Here is a 21556-nt window from a genome sequence, read left to right as displayed (position 1 = left end):
GAATTTTCTCAGCTACTGGATTATTGCGTTTTGTCTCAGAGCTCTCCTAGTTCTGCTCTTGACTTGACCTGCCCAAATTGCAAGTCTTTGAAGCTTTCTGTATTGGGCTTCTTAGAGTAATTATTTTAGAAAAAGAAAAAAGGATTAAAAAAACGGGCCCTCCTCAGAGATCTAATGGGTTATTGAAATGCTAAGAGACAAAGCAATTAGGCCATTAAGGAAAGGTCCAGAGGGCAGAGAGATCAGCTTTTCTTCGGGATTTCCATGTGAGCCTCAGGGCCTGAGCTCTGCCCTTCCCCTTTCTATGTTCACCAGAACTCCAAAAATCCTCCAGTTTTATCTTGGAGTTTTTCGTGTTGTTTTTTTCTATGCCTGCCTCCTCTCTGCTGGGCTGGCTGCTCTCAGATTCTCTGGTGTCTGGTCACAGTCTATCTATGGTTGGAGTTTGGATCAGTAGAATGAGTTTCTGATAAGGGCTGCCACTGCAGTTCTCCCTTCTCCTTCCCGGAGCTGACAGCCCCTCCTCCCACGGGACTGAGCCTGGCAGGGAGGGTTGCGGGTCCCCAGGCCACAAAAACTTACAGATTTCGCTGATCTCAGCAGTTCCACGTTTTCATGAGTGTCGTATGAAGTATGCCCAAAGTCAGATTGCTCTGTGGTGTCCAGTCCACGCAGTTCCTGGCTTTCTACCTACTTTCCTGGAGGAGTAACTAAAACATACAGCTCACCAGTCCGCCATCTTGCCCCGCCTCCTCCTATTTGCTGCTCTCTTATCTCTGAAATTCTGTCCTAAAAATTCTAGCCACCTTGACCATCTTAAAACTCAAAACTGTCTCTAAAATTAAGTGAGAATGTTGGCCTTTGTGGCCTGAACCTGCCTCTACGTAGTAACCTGGGGCAGTGATAGGGTTTATCTAGTTTTATCCCTTAACTCAAGGATCGCAGCCATGTTTGCCTGTCTTCTGCCTGCAAACCTTTTTCTCATATATTTTGTCCGTTTTCTAATTGGCTGAGGTTAGAGAGTAATTCTGGTTCTTGTAACTCCATCATGGTAAAAAGTGAAAGTCAGTCTAGTAATTCTTGATTACATAGTGTAAGTGGATGGTATTGTAACAACTATGGATTCTGTTATTGTCCTCTGAAAAGTGTGCAATTTTATTTTGGAGGACAGATAAATTACTATTGAGTCACCTTGACCTTGTAGTGACTTGGAGTTAGCCCATCTTAGGTAAGTTCTATTTGGTTTTAGCCTTAAATTCAGGGCAAATTCCTTAGTCTTGATATGTGGCCTTCATTCCTAAGGTTTTGGGATTTTGTTTCCTGACTCCCCTAAATTGGCAGGACTGAAATTTCAAACTCTTCTCCACCACAGTTTGCAGCTCTTGAAATCTGTTAGACTCTTTTAGCCTTCTAGCTGTTATTTTCCCCTTGGGCTTCTTGCAGTGTCATGTCACACATGTATTTTGGGGGTCAGCCAAGAAACTGAGTGTTGTGTATATGCAGATTTGGAGACTTCACTCTTTGGGGTTTCCTAATTTCCGGGATTTCTGACCTTGAATTGCAGCCACTCTGAAAACCCTGAAGTTTGTCCTCTGGCTTCTCAGGCCTAGCACTCTGGCTTTCTACTTGAGATTTATTTTCCACTAGCAGATTTGTGAGAAACTTCATGATAAAAGCCTTATAAATGTGGATCTCACTCAGTATTTTTCCTATATTGGTTTTCTGTTGTTGTATAACAAACTACACTAAAACATAGCTGCTTAAAGCAAGACTTGGTTATTATGTTACAGTTTCTGTGGTTCAGAAATCAGACACAGCTTAAGTGGATTCTCTGATTCAGTGTCTTTCACATGGCTGTAGTCAGGGTATTAGCCAGAGCTGGGGTGTCATCTGAAGTCATGCCTGGGAAAGGGGAAGAAAATTCAAAGTTCTTGAGAGTAAATGTCCTTTACAAGTCTTTTAAACTTTGTACATGGATCTTTCTTGGGAAAAATGTAAAAATCTTCAGATTTAACTCATAATAGTATATAATCTGATTGGTATCTTTGTTATCTCGTGGACTAACAATCCAAGTTTTTAAATCATGTTAAAAAAAATAGAACACATTTCCTGAATTGAAGGATTTTCAAAACCTTTAGAAATTACTAGATTGTGAGAAAGAAGTGTTAGTGTTCTTAGATGATAGCCTTCTTATTGTGTCATTATTAGCATGATTTCCTGATTTGGCAGAGTAGTACTTCTGGATAATAAGGGTGACTGATTATAAAATGATTTTAAAAAACACATTTTAGTTTTAATACTGAATAGTGATGGACAAGTTCCAGTCCTAAGATGTGGGCAATTTATCTATTTCTGCAGACAGTGGTATCAAAGTGGCATCCTGAATACAGAAAAGAACCAACAAATATGTTTGGTCACAGAGTATTTTGTTTTGTTTTAACCTATGAAGTAGTTGTGGGCATTTAAGAATTAGAAGATTTTATATAAAAATCTATATTTCTAGCTTCTTATGAAAATTTTGAGGATTGGACAATATTGAATTTTCATTCTAATATAGCACTGATTCTCAACTGGGGGCGCTTTTGACAGTGTTTCAACAGGCAACATTTGATAGTGTTTGGAAACATTTTTGATTGTCATGACATAGAGGGAGGTACTACTGGCATCTAATGGATAGAAGCCAGGGATGCTGTTAATGCACAAGACAGCCCCCCAACAACAAAGAGTTATCCGCCTCAAAATGTCATAGTACTAAGGTTGAGCAACCCTGCAATGTAACAATTGACCCGAGTTGAATCACAGCTGCTCCCTGTGAGTTAAAGTTTGCCATAGTCTCCATCAGCTTGATTCATTTACTTGCCTGGTTCCTATACACTTTTGGGTTTATGTACCTTCCTTCAGACTAGTAGAACTTACTTAAGTGGAAACTGAAACAACTCCAAGTATATTTATTAGAAAAGATGATAGCAGATACAGAAAATGCTTTATCAGTTCTGGCAAGAAGGATATTAGAACCCAAATTTTATTTTCCTTGGTTATGTTAATCTATTCTTTTGATTAACATGATACTACATAGCAAATACTCTACTAGACATGGAGGAGAGAAGCAAGTAAACAATTACATTTCACTCTGATAAGTTCTATATTTGAAGTGTGCCCATTAGAACAAAGGCATAAATACCTGTCTGGAAGGTTCATAGAGGAGGGAAACATTTTAGCTGGGTTAAATGGTTTTAATCAGAGGGACATAATTATCTTTGAGTTTTTAGAAAATAATCTTTTTTTGGTAGCTTTGTGTTGGTACTGGGGGCAAGACTAAAACTGAAAGATCAGTTGGGAGGCTATAGCTATAATTGAGGCAAGAGATGATGAAGACCTAAACCAGTACAGTGGAAGTAGTGCTGAAGAGGTGGGTATGGGGTCTGAGATATTTAGGAGCAGAATCAATGACACTAAGCAGTACATTATGTGGTATTGGAAGTTTAGCGTTGAGACAGAGTGAGGAGTCTAGGTTGACTGAGTTGATGTTGGTGAGACTGTCTGAGATGGCAGTTACAATAGGAGAAACGCCATTTTATATATTTGCAATGGAATAGGAAGCTGACAGATTCAGTTTTGTATATATTGAGTTTATTTTCTTATGTGACTTTGAAGTGAAGATATTCAGAATGCAGTTAGATATAAAAGATGTGCAAGGAAAGAGATCAAGGCTGCAGATTTTTAAAAAGTTTAAGTGTTGGATAGATGGATTGGAAATGGTTAGATATAAATAACTTTCATTGTTGTCCAGGTGGTTTAAACCATAGGTGTGGAGAGACCTCAGCAAGTGCCTCAGGAGTGAAAAGGTAGAACTGGGATCTTGGCAGGCTAACATTTAAAGCATTGATAAAAGAGGTAAAATGACTGGAAGGCTTTAAAATAACATTGATCATGTTATGATTACAATTTTAAGAAGGTGTGGTTTAAAAGATATTTTTATTTACTTAAGTTTAAACTTTTTATTTTGAGGTGATTATAAATTTACATAGAGAGTTCCATTTACCCAATTTCCCCCAGTGATAACTTCTTACAATCCTGTAGTACAGTATCATAACCAGGTTATTGACTTGATATAATCCACTGATTTTGTTCAGATTTTCCCAGTTTTATTTGTATTCGTGTGTGCATTTTGTATATTAGTTCTGTGCAGTTTTTTTCTCATGTGAAGGCTCACACCACCACTGTCAAGATACAGAATTTTATATAAGTGGAATCAACAATCTGCAACCTTTTGGGACTGGAGTTTTTTGGTCGGTGTAATTCTCTGGAGAGTCATTGAAGTTATTGCCTTTATCACTATTTCATTTTTAATTGCTGACTAGTATGCCACAATGTGGATGTATCACTGTGTGTTTCACAATTCACCCATGGAAGGACAGCTAGATTATTTCCGATTTTTGACTATTATACAATTAAAGTTGCTGTGAATATTCGCCTGCAGGTTTTTGTGTGAATATAAATTTCCATGTCTCTGGGATAAATAGATGCCAATGAGTATAATTACGGGGTCATATAATAATTGTTTAGTTTAATAAGGAACTGCGAAAATGTTTTCCAGAATGGCTGTATCATTTTACTTTCCCACCTGCAATGTATTACTGAGCCGGTTTATCCACATTTTTTCCAGTATTTGATATTGTCCTGTTTTTTCCTTTTAGCCATTCTGGGAGGTATGTAGTGATATTTTATTGTCGTTTTGATTTGCATTTCCCTAGTGGCTAGTGAAGTTGAACATCTTTTCGTGTGCTTATTTGCTGTATGTCTATCTTCAGTGAAATGTCCGTATATGTCTTTTGCTGACCTTTTCTAGTTGGGTTGTTTGGTGCTCTCCCCTCCCCCCAGCTGAGTTTTGAGAGTTCTTTATATAATCTAGATACTAATCCTTGGTCAGATAGGTAGGTTGCAAATATTTTCTCCCAGTCTGTAGTTTGTCTTTGCATCCTCTTTTAATGATTTTTTTGCAGCACAAATGTTTTTAATTTCATTGTGGTCTAATTTATCAGTTTTTCATTTTATGGTTCATGTTTTTGTGTCAGACTTAAGGACTCTTTGCCTAGCCCTTGATCCTGAAGATTTTCTCTTATGTTTTTTTTTTTTTTTTCCCTAAAGGTTTTGTTGTTTTATGTTTTAAGTCCATCATCCATTTTGAGTTAAATTTTGTGGAAAGTGTGAAGTTTAGGTCGATGTTCTTTTTTTTCCAAACCTATGATGTCCATTAGTTTAAAATACTGTTTTTCCTATATTGATTGCTCTTGCACCTTTGTGAAAAAATCATATTGGGCTATTTCTTGTTTCTCTATTGATTTATATATTTAATCCTCCACAAACTACACATTCTGTTGAATACTGTAGCTATATGGTTAGCCTTAATGTCAGGTAGAAAAATTCCTCCCACTTTATTCTTCTTTTCAAGATTGTTTTTGCAACTCTATGTCTTGAATCTTTCCATATAGATTTTAGAGTAAGCTTGTCTATGTCCACAGAAACCTTCCTGGGATTTTCGTAGGAATTGTATTAAACCTATAGATCATTTTAGGGAGAATTGACCTTTTTTACTGTGTTGTCTTCTAATTCCTGCATACAATATATCTTTCCATTTATTTGGGTCTTTGATTTCTTACATCAGTATTTTGTAGTTTTCTTCACAGATTCTGTATTTTTAAGTTTGTACCTAAGAATTTCATTTTCTTTGGGGTGATTGTGAATGGTATTTTGTTTTAAATTTTGGTTTCCACATATTCATTGTTAGTATCTATGTGATTGATTATGCATGTTGATCTTGTATTCTGCAATCTAGAAGCTTTTTTCTTGTAGGTTACTTGGGATTTTTCATGGTAGACAACATGTCTTTTGCAAAGAAGGGCAGTTTAATTACTTCCTTTCTAATCTGTGTGTCATTTCTTTTTTTTTTTTTTTTTCATTTCTCTCTATTTTATTTATTTTATTATTATTATTATTATTATTTTTGCCTTACTGTACTGGTTAGAACTTCCAGTACTGTGTTGATTAAGAGTAGTGAGAGCAGACATCCTTGCCATGTTCCTAATATTAGGGGAAAATAATTCAGTCTTTTACCATTAAGTATGATGTTAGGTGTAAGCTTTTACAGATTTTTTTTACCAAGTTGAGGTGATTTTCCTCTATTCCTGTTTAAGTGAGAGTTTTTAACATGAATGGATTTTGGATTTTGTCAAAGTCTTTTCTGGCTTCAATTGATATGTTCGTATTGATTTTACTTTTTTAGCCTTTTGATATGGTGGGTTACTTTAATTGATTTTCAAGTGTTGAACCAGCTTTACATATCTGGAATAAATTCCACTTGGCCATGGTATATAATTTGCTTTATACGTTGTTGAATTCAATTTTTAGAATATTTTGTTGAAGATTTTTACATCTAAGTTAATGAGAAATATTAGTCTCTAGTTTTGTTTTTTGTACTCTCTTTGGTTTTGATACCAAGGTGTTGTTGGCCTCATAAAATGAATTTGGAAGTATTTCTTCATCTACTCTTCTAGAAGAGATGTGTAAAATCGGTGTTAATTCTTTAAACATTTGGTAAAAGTCTCCACCGAAGCTATCAGAGGCTGGATTTCTTTTGGGGGAGCTTTTAAATTACAAACTCCATTTCTTTAATCATTGCAGTATTATTCAGACTTTGTTTCATCTTGGTTGAGTTTTGGTTGGTTGTGGTTTTCAAGGAATTGGCTATTTCTTCCAACCAGTTGAATTTAAAGTATAAAGTTGTTTGTAATATTCCCTTATTATCTTTTTGAAAACTGCAGGATATTTAATAATGTCCCCTGTTTCATTGCCAATAATTATCAGTCTTGCTAAAGGTGTATCAATTTTATTTTTTTCCTGATTAATCAACTTTTAGTTCCATAGGATTTTCTCTTTTTTTCCTGTTTTCAATTTTAAAGATTTATATTCTTATCTTTATTACCTTGCATCTGCCTGCTTTGAGGCCTTTCCTCATTTTCTTTTTCTTTCTTCTTCTTCTTTTATTCCTTTTTTCATATTACCTATTCTTTAAACCCTAGGTCTCCCCAAGTAGGTCTAATGTGCAGCCAGGGTTGAGTATTACCTTTGGATCCTGAAGCCATCCATATCAAGGCTTCTCAAATTCTTATGTGGGACCTAGTTAAGATATATATTCTGTTTCCCTAGGACTGGGGTGTGCCTGAGACTCTGAATTTCTTTTTTTTAAAATTCTGTTCTAATGTAAAAATTCAGTGTTAATTTATAACAATTTATCTCAGTACTAATTTAGCTGTGTCCCACAAATGTTTATATTTTGTATTTTTATTTTCATTCAGTTCTATGTATTTTTTCCTTTGAGATTTCCTTTCCACCCATGGATTGCTTAGAAGTGTTCAGTTTAATTTCCAGCTGTTTAATGATTTTGCTGTTGTCTTTGTGTTATTGATTTCTTGTTTGATTTCGTTATGGTTAGAGAACATAGTTTGTATGATTTCAGTTCTTTTAAATTGGTTAAGATTTGTTTTATGATTCTGGATATGGTCTGTCTTTGTGGATGTTGTGTGTGCTCTTGAAAAAAATGTATTCTGTTGTTGGGTACGCTATTCTATAACTATCAATTAGATACTGTGAACACTTTTGGTTTATGGTGTGTTTCACAACTGTCTTTGCTACTTTTTGTCTAGTAGTACTGTCAATAGCTATTCGTGTGGTCTTGAGGTGCCCAACTATAATTGTAGATTTGTCTGTTTTTCTTTCTTTCCTGTATTTTTATGCAATTTTATTGAAATATATTCACATACCATACAATCATACAAAATGTACAACAGTTATTCACAGTGACATCACATAGTTGTGCATTCATCACCACAATCAATTTTTTGAACATATTGCTCCAAAAAATAAAAATTAAAATAAGAATAAAAATAAAAAAGAACACCTAAAACATCCCAGATCCCTCCTCCCCCCTATTATTCATTTACTTTATGTCCCCATTTTTCTACTCGTTTGTCCATACACTGGGTAAAAGGGAGGTTTTCACAATCACATATTCGTACCATATAAGCTATATAATTATATGATCGTCTTCAAGAATCAATGATACTGGATCGCAGTTCAACAGATTCAGGTATTTCCTTCTAGCTATTCTAATAAACTAAAAACTAAAAAGTGATATCTATAAAATGCATAAGAGTTATTTCCAGAATGACCTCTCGACTCTATTTGAAATCTCTCAGTCACTGAAACTTTATTTTTTTTTCATTTCTCTTCCTCTTTTTTGGTTCAGAAGGCTTTCTCAATCCCACGACCCCAGGTCCAGGCTCATCCCAGGGAGGAACGTCCCACGTTGCCAGGGGAATTTACACCCCTGGGTGTCATATCCCACGTATGGGGGAGGGCAGGAAGTTTACCTGCTGAGTTGGCTTAGAGAGAGAGGCTACATCTGAGCAACAAAAGTGGGTTTCTGGGGGTAACTCTCAGGTACAATTATAACTAGGCTTAGCCTCTACTTTGCAGTAACAAGCTTCATGAGGGCAAGCCCCATGATTGAGGGATCGACCTACTAAACTGGTAGTCACCAGTGCTTGTGAGAATATCAGGAATTCCCCAGCTGGGAACATTTAATATTTGCACATTTTACCATCGTCCCTCAAGGGGACTTTGCAAATACTTTTTATTCTCTGCCCAAATTACTCTGGGTTGTATTGGGGCTTCATGCTCACCTGTACAAACCAACTAGATCTTACACCCTATTCAAGGTTCCATATAATTATGGAATTATTTGAGTAAATTATTGAGTATTTGAGTAAACTGACCATACAAGTGAAATTGTATGGTGTGTTACAGAAAATACAGATTTTTGCACCAAATAAATATCTCTTTCTTTGGTCCCACACAGAAGCTGAAGTTTTGAAACACAGTTAATATCATCCTCCACCCTTCAGGCTGAACTACCCCAATCTCAACCAACTCCATTTCATTCATATCTCCAATCGAAGTCTGATCTCCTTTTCAGCCTCTTTAACAGTTGCGGCATGGGGCAATGCTGACACTCATGGCTGCCAAACTTGGGCTCCATGTCTGAGGCACAACACAGACACCCAAAGCTCCAGGGACCAACCATGTCACACACATGTCAGCATCTCAGAATTTAGAAGTAACTGTTACAACTTATGAATAGATGTGACTGCTGTAAGAGTGTACAATCTAGGAACATTTACATAAGTCTTCCTGTGATAACCCATGCTCCCAGATTCAATTCTCAGAGTTTGCACATTATTGTTCGTCTATGTTAGTGAGGTGTTAGTAATGTTTGTCTTTTCATTTCTGGCTTATTTCACTCAACCAAGTGTCCTCAAGATCCATTCACCTAGTTGTATACCTCCCAACTTCATTCTTGCCACTCCCTTATGTAAAAACATTCTTGTATTTGTACATTTAATCACACTCTGACGACTCTAGGTTTCACTAAGTTATACAGTCCCAGTCTTTATCTTCTATCTTTCCTTCTGGTGTCATCCATACCCCTAACCTTCCTCTTTCAACCATATTCACAATCATCTTTTTTCAGAGTGCTTGCAATATTGTGCTACCATCACACCGTATTGTGCTATCCTTTTCTGGTTCTATACAGTCTATCCTTTTGAACATTCTATACTCCTTCACCATCAAATGCCCGATCTCTACCCTCTTTCTATCTCCTCATATCTTCACTTCTACACTCTTCTCCAAACCTCTCTCTGTTGTCTTTTCCTATCTGTCTGTATCACTTCCTTTAATATTTCCTGCAGAGGAAGTCTCCTGTTCATGAATGTTCTCTGTAAATATTTTAAACTCTCCTTCATTTTTGAAGGACAGTTTTGCTGGGCATAGGATTCTTGGTTGGCAGTTTTTCTCTTTCAGTATCTTGAATATATCATACCACTGTCTTCTTGGCACCATGGTTTCTGCTGAGAGATCTGCACTTAGTCTTATTGAGCTTCCCCTGTATATGATGGATTGCTTTTCTCTTGCTGCTTTCAGAATTCTCTCTTTGTCTTTGACATTTGAAAACATTATTAAATGTCTTGGAGTAGGTCTGTTTGGACCAATTCTGTTTGGGGTATGCTGTGTTTCTTGGACCTGAAATTTTATGTCTTTCATGAGTTGGGAAATTTTCATTGATTATTTCCTTTATTATTCATTCTGCCCCTTTCCCTTCTCTTCTCCTTCTGGGACACCCATGCCACGTATATTCATACGCTTCATGTTGTCATTCAGTTCCCTGAAACCCTGCTCATATTTTTCCATTCTTTTCCCTGTTGGTTTGTGTGTGTGTGTGTGTGTGTGTGTGTGTGTGGGCTTTCAGATGGCCTGTCCTCTAGTTCACTGATCCTTTCTTCTGCCTCTCCAAGTCTGTTATTGTATGTCTCCATTGTGTTTTTCATCTCTTCTGTTGTGTCTTTCATTCCCATAAGTTCTGCCATTTGTTTTTTCAAGCTTACCCAGTGTCTGTTTTATACCCTTCATCTCTTTTGTCACATTTTCTTTCAACTCACTGATTTGATTTAAGAGATTTGTTTGAACATCTTTCATTAGTTTCAACTCCTGAATCTCAGTTGAGGTGTTAGTTTCTTCCTTTGACTGGGCCATATCTTCCTGTTTCCTGATGGGGCTTGTGATTTTTTTGCTGTCTAGGCATCTGATTTTCTTGATTGTTTTATTCTGAAGATTGTTTTCTCTCTTTTGCCTAAGGTTTCTTGTTGGTTGTTTTTTATCTCTATCATTTGTTTCTCTTCTTAGCCAGTTTTCAGATTGGCTCTGTCCCATAGGCTTTTCCCTCCAATCAGGCACCCACCATGGGTTGCCACAGGGATGGGAAGTAGACACTGGGCACCCCAGCAAGTTCACTGTGTGTGGTAATACAAATCTGCTGGTTTCCAGTGGTTCTCTGTTTTCCACCAGCTAGCAATACCTGGGTTTATTTTAGAGCCTTGCTTTAACAGTTGGGCTTCCATGTTTCTTAGCCCAAACAGGGCCAGGTTTCAGTGCAGGACATGTAGACCAGCTCCTGTGCTCCTAAGAAAGGGTCTGAAGCATCTTTGTAAAAGTGTTTTAATTCCTTTGCATCTTCTGGACTGTCCAGCAGATGGTGGTGTTCAGTAACTTAATTGTCCACAGAAGCTGCTTTGCCTCCAAGCACAGGCTACATCTACACAGGTGAGCTGAAACTGCAGGATTCCTGTGCCCTCACTTTGCTTGCCAAAATCTCACTCCATGTGTGGCTCCACCTGTAGCAAAGTCCTCCCTCAGCTGACCCAGTACTTCAGCTGTCTCCACGGCAAGGAAACAGCCGCTGGCTGCTGCTTCCCTCAAGGGTCGGGGAAGGGCTTTTAGACCCAGGGCTGGAAACAGTCTCTATCCATGTTTTCTTCAGTCTCCCTGTCCCCCACTAATCTGTGCCTTGAAATGTCCTCCCCTGTCCCCCGGGACTTCAAACAGTGGTGTATGTCTCACCGCTGTAAGAGATTTTATAGTCTGTATCTCTAGTGGTAAAGGGTCCCATGTGCTGATTTTATGCCTTTTCCACACTGAGACCAAGTGAGGGAGGGGGAGAGGACTGGCTGGTCCATGACGGAAGATTCTTATCTGATATTTATTCTCTTTCTTCAGTTCGGCATTTGTAGTTTTTCTCCAGTTTATATCCTTCTCCAGAGTTTTAGACAATTCAGAATTGTCCTTTTTTTTTTTTTTTTTTAATATTTGGAAAGAAGTTTTCAGTAGCTGTTTATGTCGCCATGTTGATGATGTCACTTCTCTTTTATGTATTTTGAGACTTGTTTGTTTAGTGCATGCACATTTAGAATTATTAGGTCTTCCTGGTGGGTTGATTCTTTTATCATTATTTAAGACCCTTCTTTGTGCCTAGCAATTTTCTTTGCCCTGATGTCTACTTTATCTGATATGAATCTAGTCATTCATCCTTTTTTGATTAATGTTAGCACCATATCTCTTTTTCTATCCTCTTACTTTCAACCTGTCATGTTTCTTTAATCCCCTTTACCAATCTGTCTTTTAATTGGTATATTTACATAGTTTTCATTTAAAGTATTGATTGATATATTAAAGTTTGTTAGCTGTTTTCTCTTTGTTGCCTGTGTTTCTCCCTCCTTGTTATTTTATTACCTTAAGTGCAGTTTTTAAATATGACTTCCATTTAGATCCCTTTCCCCTCCCACTTTTTAAATATAATTGTCTCAAGTATTTCCTCTACCTACAATGAATACCGCATAGATATTATAAATTTTGCTCCAAGTATCAGTTATGATTTAAGGAATTCATGAGGATCATAATAGTCTATTAAATATATACATCTGTATTATTACCCACTTTGTTGTTCTTTCCTTTCTGAAGTTCCAAGCCTCCTTCTCTTAGTTTATTTCTCTTTGGAGAGCTTCCTTTAGCTATTTTTCAAGAGTAGTTCCACTAGCAACAAATTCTCTTAGTTTTCCTTCATCTGAGAATGTCTTTATTTCTTCTTCATTCCTGAAGGAGAGTTTTGTGGGATATAGAATTTGTGAATGACAGTTTTTTGTGTGTGCATGCACTTGAAAAATGTAGCTCCACTTCCTTTTGGCCTTCACCATTTCAGATGAGAATTTCACTTTCAAATTTGAGTTCTCCTATAGGGAATTAGTCATTTCTTGTTACTTTTAAGATATTTAGATATGGACTTCTTTGGATATATCCTGTGTGGGGTTTGCTCAGCTTCTTGAATCTGTATTTTATGGTTTTTGCCAGATTACTTTTGTGGTTTTCAGTCATTATTTCTTTGAATACTTTTTCAGTCGCATATTTTTTTAATCTCTCCTTCTAAGACTTTGATGGGATGAATGTTATGTCTTTTGATATTGTCCATTGGTCCCTGAGACTCTGTTCTTTTGCTTTTCCTTCCTTTCTTTCTTTTTTTTAAGTCTCATTTCCTCTCTGTTGTTCACATTGAATAATTTCTATTGTATTCTCAAGTTCACTTATTCTATTATTTGTTTTCTCCACTATACTATTGATACCATCCTGTGTTGTTGTTGTTTTCTTTTTTTAAAAATTTTGGTATTGTGATTTTAGTTCTATGATTTCCATTTGGTTTGCTTTATAACTTCTTTTTTTTTTGTTTCTGGAGTTTCTGTTGTTTTTGTTTTTCGATTTGTTTCATGGGAATTCATAATTATTGAAGCAGATCGTTTCAATATCTGATTGAGATATATCTGATTGAGCTTGGTATTGTCATTAGTTGATTGTCTTAGAAGCAATTTAATAAAGAGAGTTTTGTTATTAATATTATAGGTGTTAAAGAAAATAATGGTGTCCTTATTTCTTTTCCTGATCTTAAAGGAAATGACTGCAATAATGTTACCATTAAGTATGGTGTTTTATGTAAGCATTCTGTAGATGCCATTTTTGCAGATTAAGGAAATTCCGTTCTGTTGTCAGCTTGCTAAGTGTTTTTTTGTTTTGTGACTGGATATTGAATTTTATTTAATTACTTTTATTGTGTTTATTTAATGCATTTATTGCAATAACTGTTTTGTTTTCTCCTTTATTCTATTAATATGGCAAATTACATAATGGATTTTATTTTACCTGTAAATATTTGGTATGTATCTATAAAAGAAAATGACTTTTTTTTTTGTTAAAAATAACGATGCCATTATCACATCTAAAATAATTAACAATGATTCTCATCACTCCTTCTTCCTGTCTAATTTATTTGAAGGAGATACCAAGTTTTTCCTGTAGAGTTTCCTGTGGTCTTGATTTTGCTGATTACGTCACCAGGGTGTGGTTTTAACAATTCCTCAGTCCTCTATACATCCTGTAAATTGGTAGTTGGATCTAGAGGTCTGATTAGAATCAGATTTGATGTTAGTGAGACCGCTTCATAGGTGGTGTGTGTTCTTTCATCAAGAGGTACAGATTGTCTCATTATCTGGGTTTGTGTGTGTGTGTGTGTGTGTGTGTGTGTGTTGTGATATTAGCAACCATTGTTTGCCTACTTTTAGGTTACCCAATGATATAGCTTGTATAGGAATGGCTTGATAAATCCTTGACTCTTTCCATTATTTAACAACTTTGAAAATGACTTGGTTCCATAGTGTCTTTCAGTGGTGACAATTAGTTATTTTTAAAAGTTATTATTATGGTATTATGAACTCATGGATTCAAATATATTTGATGATTTCAGTCCATTACAGTTACTGTCTTTATTGATTCCTAAATTGTTCCATCTTTGGTTAGTAGGAGCCGTTTCAAGTTGTTTCCTGAGTCTTTTTTATCCAGCCCTGTAATTTTTGTGGGTTGTAAAATAAATAAATATATATATAACAAAATTTGCATTTTAACAGTTTTTCAGTGTATAATTCAGTGACATTAATTACATTCACAATGTTGTACAACCATCACCACTACCTATTTCCAAAATTTCTTGTAACTCCAAACAGAAACTGTACCCAGTAAGCAGTTACTCTCCCTTTCCTGCTCCCCTCAACCCCTAGTAACCTCTAAGCTACTTTTTCTGACCCTATGAATTTGCCTATTCTGGATATTTCGTATCATTGGGATCATATAATATTAGTCCTTTTGTGTCTGGCTTCTTTCACTTAGCGTAATGTTTTTCAAGGTTCATTCATGTGGTTTGTATCAGCATTTTAATCAATTTTTATAGCTGAATTATATTCCATTGTTTATAAATAACAAATTTTATCCTTTCCTTTTTTGATGGATGCTTGGGTTCTTTCCACCTTTTGGCTATTGTGAATAATACTGCTATGAAAGTTAGCATATAAATATCTGTTTGAATCTCTGATTTCAATTCTTTGGACTGTGTAAGTAGGAGTGGAATTGCTAGGTTATTTGCTAGGTTGCTTCAATGTTTAACTTTTTGGGGAACAACCAAACTTTTCCATAGCAACTATACCATTTTACTTTCCCACCAGCAATACAACAGGGTTCCAGTTTCTCCTCGCCCTTACCAACACTTATTAGTTTGCCTGCCTTCCTTCCTTCTTTCCTTTTTTCCTTCCTTCCTTCCTTTCCCTCTCCCTCCCTCTCTGTTTTCCTTCTTCCTTCCCTCCCTCCCTTCTTTCTGTTATAGCTACCCTAGTGGATGTGTAATACCCTCTAATTGTGGCTTTGGTTTGCATTTCTCTATTGACTAATGATGTTGAGAGTCTTTTCATGTGATATTGGCCATTTGTATATCTTAGAGAAATGTCTCTTCAAGTCTTTTGCCCATTTTTTTGACTGGTTTGTCTTTTTGTTATTGAGTTGTAGGAGTCTTTTTTATAGTCTGGAATATTAAACTCTTATCAGATATAGGATTTGGAACTATTTTCCTCAGTTCTTTAGGTTGTGTTTTCACTTTATTGATAATATCTTCTGATGTACAAAAGTTTTAGTTTTGATGAAGCCCATCTTCTTTTTTTCCCTTTTATTCCTTGTGCTTTTGCTGCCATGTCTAAGAATACATCACAAATTCCAAGGTCATGAAGACTTAACTCTATATTTTTATATAAGGGTTTTATGATTTTAGTATGTATATTTAGGTCTTTGATCCATTTTGAGTTAATTTTTTTTGAAGATTTAAATGCTCTTTAATTCATTCAGGAATAGTCTATAATACTGAAAATGCACCTCTACTTTCAATTTTAAATCACTTTTTGTTATTGTTGTTGTTTGTTCAATTTTATTGAGGTATATTCACACACCATACAATCATCCAAAGTGTAGTTTTTCACTGTACATCATATAGTTGTGCATTCATCACCCCAATCTATTTTTTGAACATTTTCCTTGTACCAGAAAAAGTGAAAATAAGAATAAAAAAAAGTAAAGAAGAACACCCAAAACACCCCCCCACACATACACACACACTATTTTTCATTTAGTTTTTTGTCCCCATTTTTCTACTCATCCATCCATACACTGGATAAAGGGAATATTATCCATAAGGCTTTCACAATCACACTGTCACCTTTTGTAAGTTACATTGCTATACAATTGTCTTCAAGATTCAAGGCAACTGGGTTGCAGTTTGATAGTTTTAGGTATTTACTTCTAGCTATTCCAATGCATTAAAACCTAAAAAGGATTATCTATATAGTATGTCAGAATGCCCACCAGAGTGACTTCTTGACTCCATCTGGAATCTCTCAGCCACTGAAACTTTATTTTGTTTCATTTCGCTTCCTCCTTTTGGTCAAGAAGATGTTCTTAATCCCACAATGTTGGGTCCAGATTCATCCCTGGAAGTCATATCCTGCGTTGCCAGGGAGATTTGTACCCCTGGGAGTCAGATCCCAAGTAGGTGCGAGGACAGTGACTTCACCTGCTGAGTTGGCTTAGCTAGAGAGATAGGGCCACACCTGAGCAACGAAGAGGTACTCGAGGGAGAGCCAGTTAATTTTTGTATATGGTATAAGATAAAGGCCCAACTTCATTCTTTTGCCTGTGGGTATCCAATTTTTCCAAAACCATTTGTTGAAAAAGATTGTCCTTTCCCCCATTGAATGGTCTTGGCACCCTTTTGAAAATCAATTGACCGTATATATGAGGGTTTATTTCTGTACTCTGTATATGTTATGTTTGTCTTTTGTTTTTTTGAAACATGTTTAACATGTGTTTTGTTGTCTCTTTTTGCTGTCCTGTTTTCCTGCTGACTCTTATTTGTGATATCTTGTTTTCTGATGTATCTGTTTCTTGTTGTTGTTGTTGCATTCTGAATCCTGATGGGCATCATATATGAAAAAATATGATGAGATGAAGGTACTTATTCCACAGAGAATTTGCCTTTGCATTAACAGTTTGCTGAGAGGTCAGGTAAAGGGAATTTGCACTGACCTCTTATGCTTTGTTCTCTGCTTCCTGGAAGCACCTCTCTATCCCCCTTCAAAGAATCCATCTGTCTCTCATCTCAAGGGTCTCCATTTAAATTGTACTTCAGAGAAGTCTTCCTTGACCCTCCAATTTTACGAAGGTGCTTTCTTTTTTACTCTTTCATTATTTTTTGCACTTTTTCCTTGTAGCATTTATTCTGTAATTTTACATTTGTTAATGGACTTTTCATTGTTTTTGTTTGCTTTTTTAATTTGTCTTCCCCATTAGAAAATGAGCTCTTTGAGGTCAAGGACCACATTTCTTTTGTTTACCACTGTATATTTATTGTTTAGCCTAGTGTTTGGCACAGTATAGCTGGAAATATTTGCTGAATGAAGGAATATAGAACATAAATTAGAAGACACTATTCAGACTCTGTGGGGTGCAGGAGGTTATTATTTTCTGTGCATGCTATGTATTTAGCACTGTCTAAGACCCTGAGGGAGATTTATAAAACTTGGTTTCTGTCTTTTAGCAGCTGAGTCTCATTAAGCCTAGAAGATATGATTATTTAAGTAATAATACCACTTAGTATAGTCATATACATTAAAAAGTGTGATAAATTTTTAATTAAGCAATAGACATGTAATTGTGTAAGAAAAGTATGTTGTGGTGTTGGAGGTGTATAAAAAAATGTAAAACAATCCCCATATTGAGAGGATTGAGAGATCACACATAGATTAGATTAAATTAGGTAACTAATTTTATGAACAGAGAAATAAGAGTCAAATGAGTTTATTTTAGTTTGAATGTGGATCAGGAGAAGGATAGATCACTTTGGGCCACAGAGGTGAGGGAAAGACTTTAATTCAGGCAATATAGATTGCAATGATGGAGAAGATTGGAATAAGTGAAAGAGAAAAAGGCATTTCAAATGTTCATGGAAGATGTTTTTAAAAGGCTGTCTATTATGAATTATTATGGCATGTTTAGGGAATCACGAACATACTATGTGAGAATGTGTGCTAGGGATGTTGGGAAATGAAGTAAATTAAGGTAGAGCTAGTTCATGAAAAACTTTAAATGTTAGGCTTGTATGGTGGTTGGATTTTGCCCAGTAAGCAGATCAATGAGTACTTATTGGTTGGGAAATCTAGTTAATTCTCAAATAATAAAGAATATTTACTATAAATTATTTATAATATGTGATATGTGCCTGTCATGCATTTTAAATCTGAGTGTTTATGCAGTTTGTTTGGTTGCTTTTCTCAGAATCTCTAACTCTGCCATTTTTTTTTAGTAAGTAGGAAAATCGTAAGAGCACCAAGAAATCTATTATAAGTGGTAAGGTTCTGAAAGGCAGAATAACACTAAGAATAATCTGAGTTGCCAATACAGCCCTTTAAATCAGAGTCGGAAGGAAAAATACGCCTCATTTTCTCTCCTTTTAGAGTGCTATTAAATTGAGAAGCAGTTTTTGATTTATAGATCTCAACTTATGCATTTATATAACATCAGAACATATGCCTGTCTGAAAGCATATGTATTTTGAGATAGAAATGACCCTCAAATTGAGCTCAAGATGTATCTGATGTTATTGTGCTGAATTTGGTTAAAAATATTAGTCAGCTCTTTTTAAAGTATTGAATATACAAATGTAAACAGTTGTGATTGAAATGGTTACTTAAATTGAAGAGAGTTATAATACAGGTTAGTAAAGTAATCCTTGTCATTTATAATCAACGTTTTAATTTATCAGTTGTCATTTTGAACTAAAGGATTCAGATGATGTGCTTGACTTTTATTTTTTCAGAAAGAAATTATAATATTAAAAAATGAACTTCCTTTCTCAAGGTACAAGTGTGTTCACTGAGTACTTTACCATTTTCTAATAAAAGTTGCATATGTGGTAAGGTTTTATTTCCAGATATTGGTGTTTAGAAATTGTAAAATTTATTCCCTTACTTATGGTTATTATCTAATATATTCTTTAATAATTCTTATTTAATTTTTATGTTGGTTAATTTGCAGGTGAATTATGTAACCTCATTACGCTGGATGTAGCTCACAATCAACTTGAACACCTTCCAAAGGAGATTGGAAACTGCACACAGATAACCAACCTTGACTTGCAGCACAATGAACTGCTAGACCTCCCAGAAACTATAGGTATGAGAGGAGAAAGAAGATATTAGTAATCATTGATAGCTACCTGGATATGGTAATAATAATAAACAAATTAAAATCCAAATTATCAAAGTAAAAGTTCTAAAAGGTAGTATTTTTAAATCACTTTTTATTTCCATTCCTGGCAAGGAAGATTATAAAGAAGTTGGAATATTGAGTCACACGTATATTCTATTGTAGCTCTGTGCTTAAGCTACAGAATGGGTGGATTTTCTGTTTTCCTTATTTCAGAATGTTGCATGTTAATGTATAGTGTGTGGTCCTTTTTTTTGCTAGACTACACTGAAAAACAAAACCATTACTGTTTAGTTTTTAAGACATGGTTAGTATATAAACTTGAATGATAGATGTTTTCATCTATAACCTTGAGTGATTGAGAGATGTCTTAAAGTATAAAATGTGTTTGAAGACTTAGCCAAACTGCAAAAAGTTGAATTGGGCTTACTGTAATATGTTCTATATTTATATAGTCTTTGTAAGTTTTTCTAAATGTCCATAGATTTCTGAAAATAGTATAGAAAATTTTTAAAAGCTCTGATGAATTTTTAAATACTGATGTGTTATAAGGATACCATAAAGTTCATTTAGAAAAATCACAACTGCACTTAACTTATGTAACTTTAATAATGAGTACTTTAGAAATGCTATTACTAAATCATTTGAAGCTTATGATGATGTTATCTTTATTTAGAAGATATCTTGGGACCACTTTAATACATCTCTGTTCAAGGCTTGAGATTTTTTCTAGTCCTCTAGGTGATTCAAAGGCAATCTGCGGATTAATTGGAGTGTGTTTTATTTCTGGTTCAGCATTACTACCAGTGTGTAGCCCAGTTTAAAAGAAAATGTTCATTACCAGAGTTTTCATCCTTAGCAGGTCCTAGATTTTGAAAATGGCACAAACATGCCTTAGTTTCTCAGATGTATCTCTTGGTTAGGCAAGCACTCTCAGGACAAAATTCAATCCAGTGTTTTGTTTTTTTCTGAGTTCTCAGCCTGTTTCTGTCCTAGTAATTACCCTCTACTTTGTTAGCTCTCTGATATTTTTCTCTTCAGAATTTTTATTTATGTATTTATTTTTCAATGGCAAGGTTTGTTTGAATTACCAAGTCCACCATTACTTGAAACAGAAACAATTGTTAGGTAATGTTTTTTGTAAGTTAGAATATAGGTTATATGGAACAACTATTTATTTACAAAAAAGCAAGCTGAAACTTTTTTTCAGGATATAATAGCTTACAAAGCCTATGTCCTCCTGATTCTTGGCCCAGGACTTATGTCACATTATTATAGTGGCAATAAATTAATTATTCTAGTTTACTTAACTGGTTAGATGCTTCTTTGAAAGGCAGGATTGCCTACAGCACCTTATGAATTGGTATGTTAATAACCATAGTGACTATAATGCCAAGTTTTCTACCTAAAGAAAATAATCAGATATCTGATTCAAGATAATAAGGACTGAGTATTTCTTGCTTTTCTTTCTTTAAAATCTGTTGAAATGGCCAAGATGATAGAGAAGTTACCCTAAAAGAAAATGAAGAGTAAGGATGTATGCTGCATCTATAAACTGTGATGAGGCTGGTACAAAAAGGAAACAATCAAGGATTAAAGCACATAGGATAGAATGTATGGTGTGTGAATACTACTACTTAAAAAATTAGCAGAGGGATGCAAGTGCAGGAGAAAATGTGGAGAAAGGGATGTACCTGATCACCGTTGGTGGCAAAGTAGAATGGTGCAGCTCATCTGGAGGGTAGTGTGTTGGTTCCACAAGAAGCTAAGCATGGGGTTGCCATATGGTCCTGCAGTTCAGTTATTGGGTATATACTTGGAAGAACTGAAAAGAGGGACATGAATGGACATTTGCACAGTGAGATTTATGGTGTCAGTATTCACAATTTGAAGTGGATGGAGGTGGCCTAAGGGTACATCCACTGATGAACGGAATGGTGAACTGTGGTGTATACATACAATGGAATATTGAGCTGCTACTAGAAGGAGTGAAGTTGTGAGGTGAACAGACATTGAGGACAGAATGTTAAGTGAAATAAACCAGAAATGGAAAGAAAAACATAATGCCTCACTAGTGTGGACTAACTATACTGTGCCAACTCTGAGAATTGAGGCTGAGTGCATAAGTGATCAGGGAAGGATTATTGTAAAGGTTCCTAGATTGTAAGCTCTTACAGCAGTTACGTCTATCCCTGAGTTACAATTTATTTCTAAATTCTGAGGTGCTGAGCTCTTTGTGTGTAACCTGGTCAGTCCCTGGAACTTTGGGTATCTGTGTGACACCTGAGACTCAAAGCCAGAGTCTGGCAGCTATGAATGTCAACATTACCCCACATAGCAAATGTTAAGGAGTCTGAAAACAGAGGTCAGACTTCAATTAGAGATATGCTTGAAATGGACTTGGTTAGGACTAAGGTAAATAGACTAAAGGGTGAAGGATGATAGTGATGGTGTTTTTAAAACTTTAACTTCTGTGTGAGACCAA

The 21556-nt window shown here is 35.5% G+C and overlaps 1 protein-coding gene across 1 annotated transcript in view; it reads left to right on the top strand.

Annotated features, from left to right (window-relative positions):
• SHOC2 (SHOC2 leucine rich repeat scaffold protein) overlaps window positions 1–21556 on the top strand; it is a 174004-nt gene that overhangs the window by 113153 nt on the left and 39295 nt on the right. Inside the window, exon 3 of the mRNA XM_037803767.1 lies at window positions 18901–19038. Coding sequence (XP_037659695.1) covers window positions 18901–19038 — 138 coding nt within the window. The remainder of the gene's footprint in view (window positions 1–18900; window positions 19039–21556) is intronic.

Source organism: Choloepus didactylus, chromosome 15, assembly GCF_015220235.1.
Source record: "Choloepus didactylus isolate mChoDid1 chromosome 15, mChoDid1.pri, whole genome shotgun sequence".
NCBI lineage: Eukaryota > Metazoa > Chordata > Mammalia > Pilosa > Megalonychidae > Choloepus > Choloepus didactylus.
Note: the sequence above shows the minus strand (reverse complement) of the source record. Positions and strands in the feature narration are given on the sequence as shown.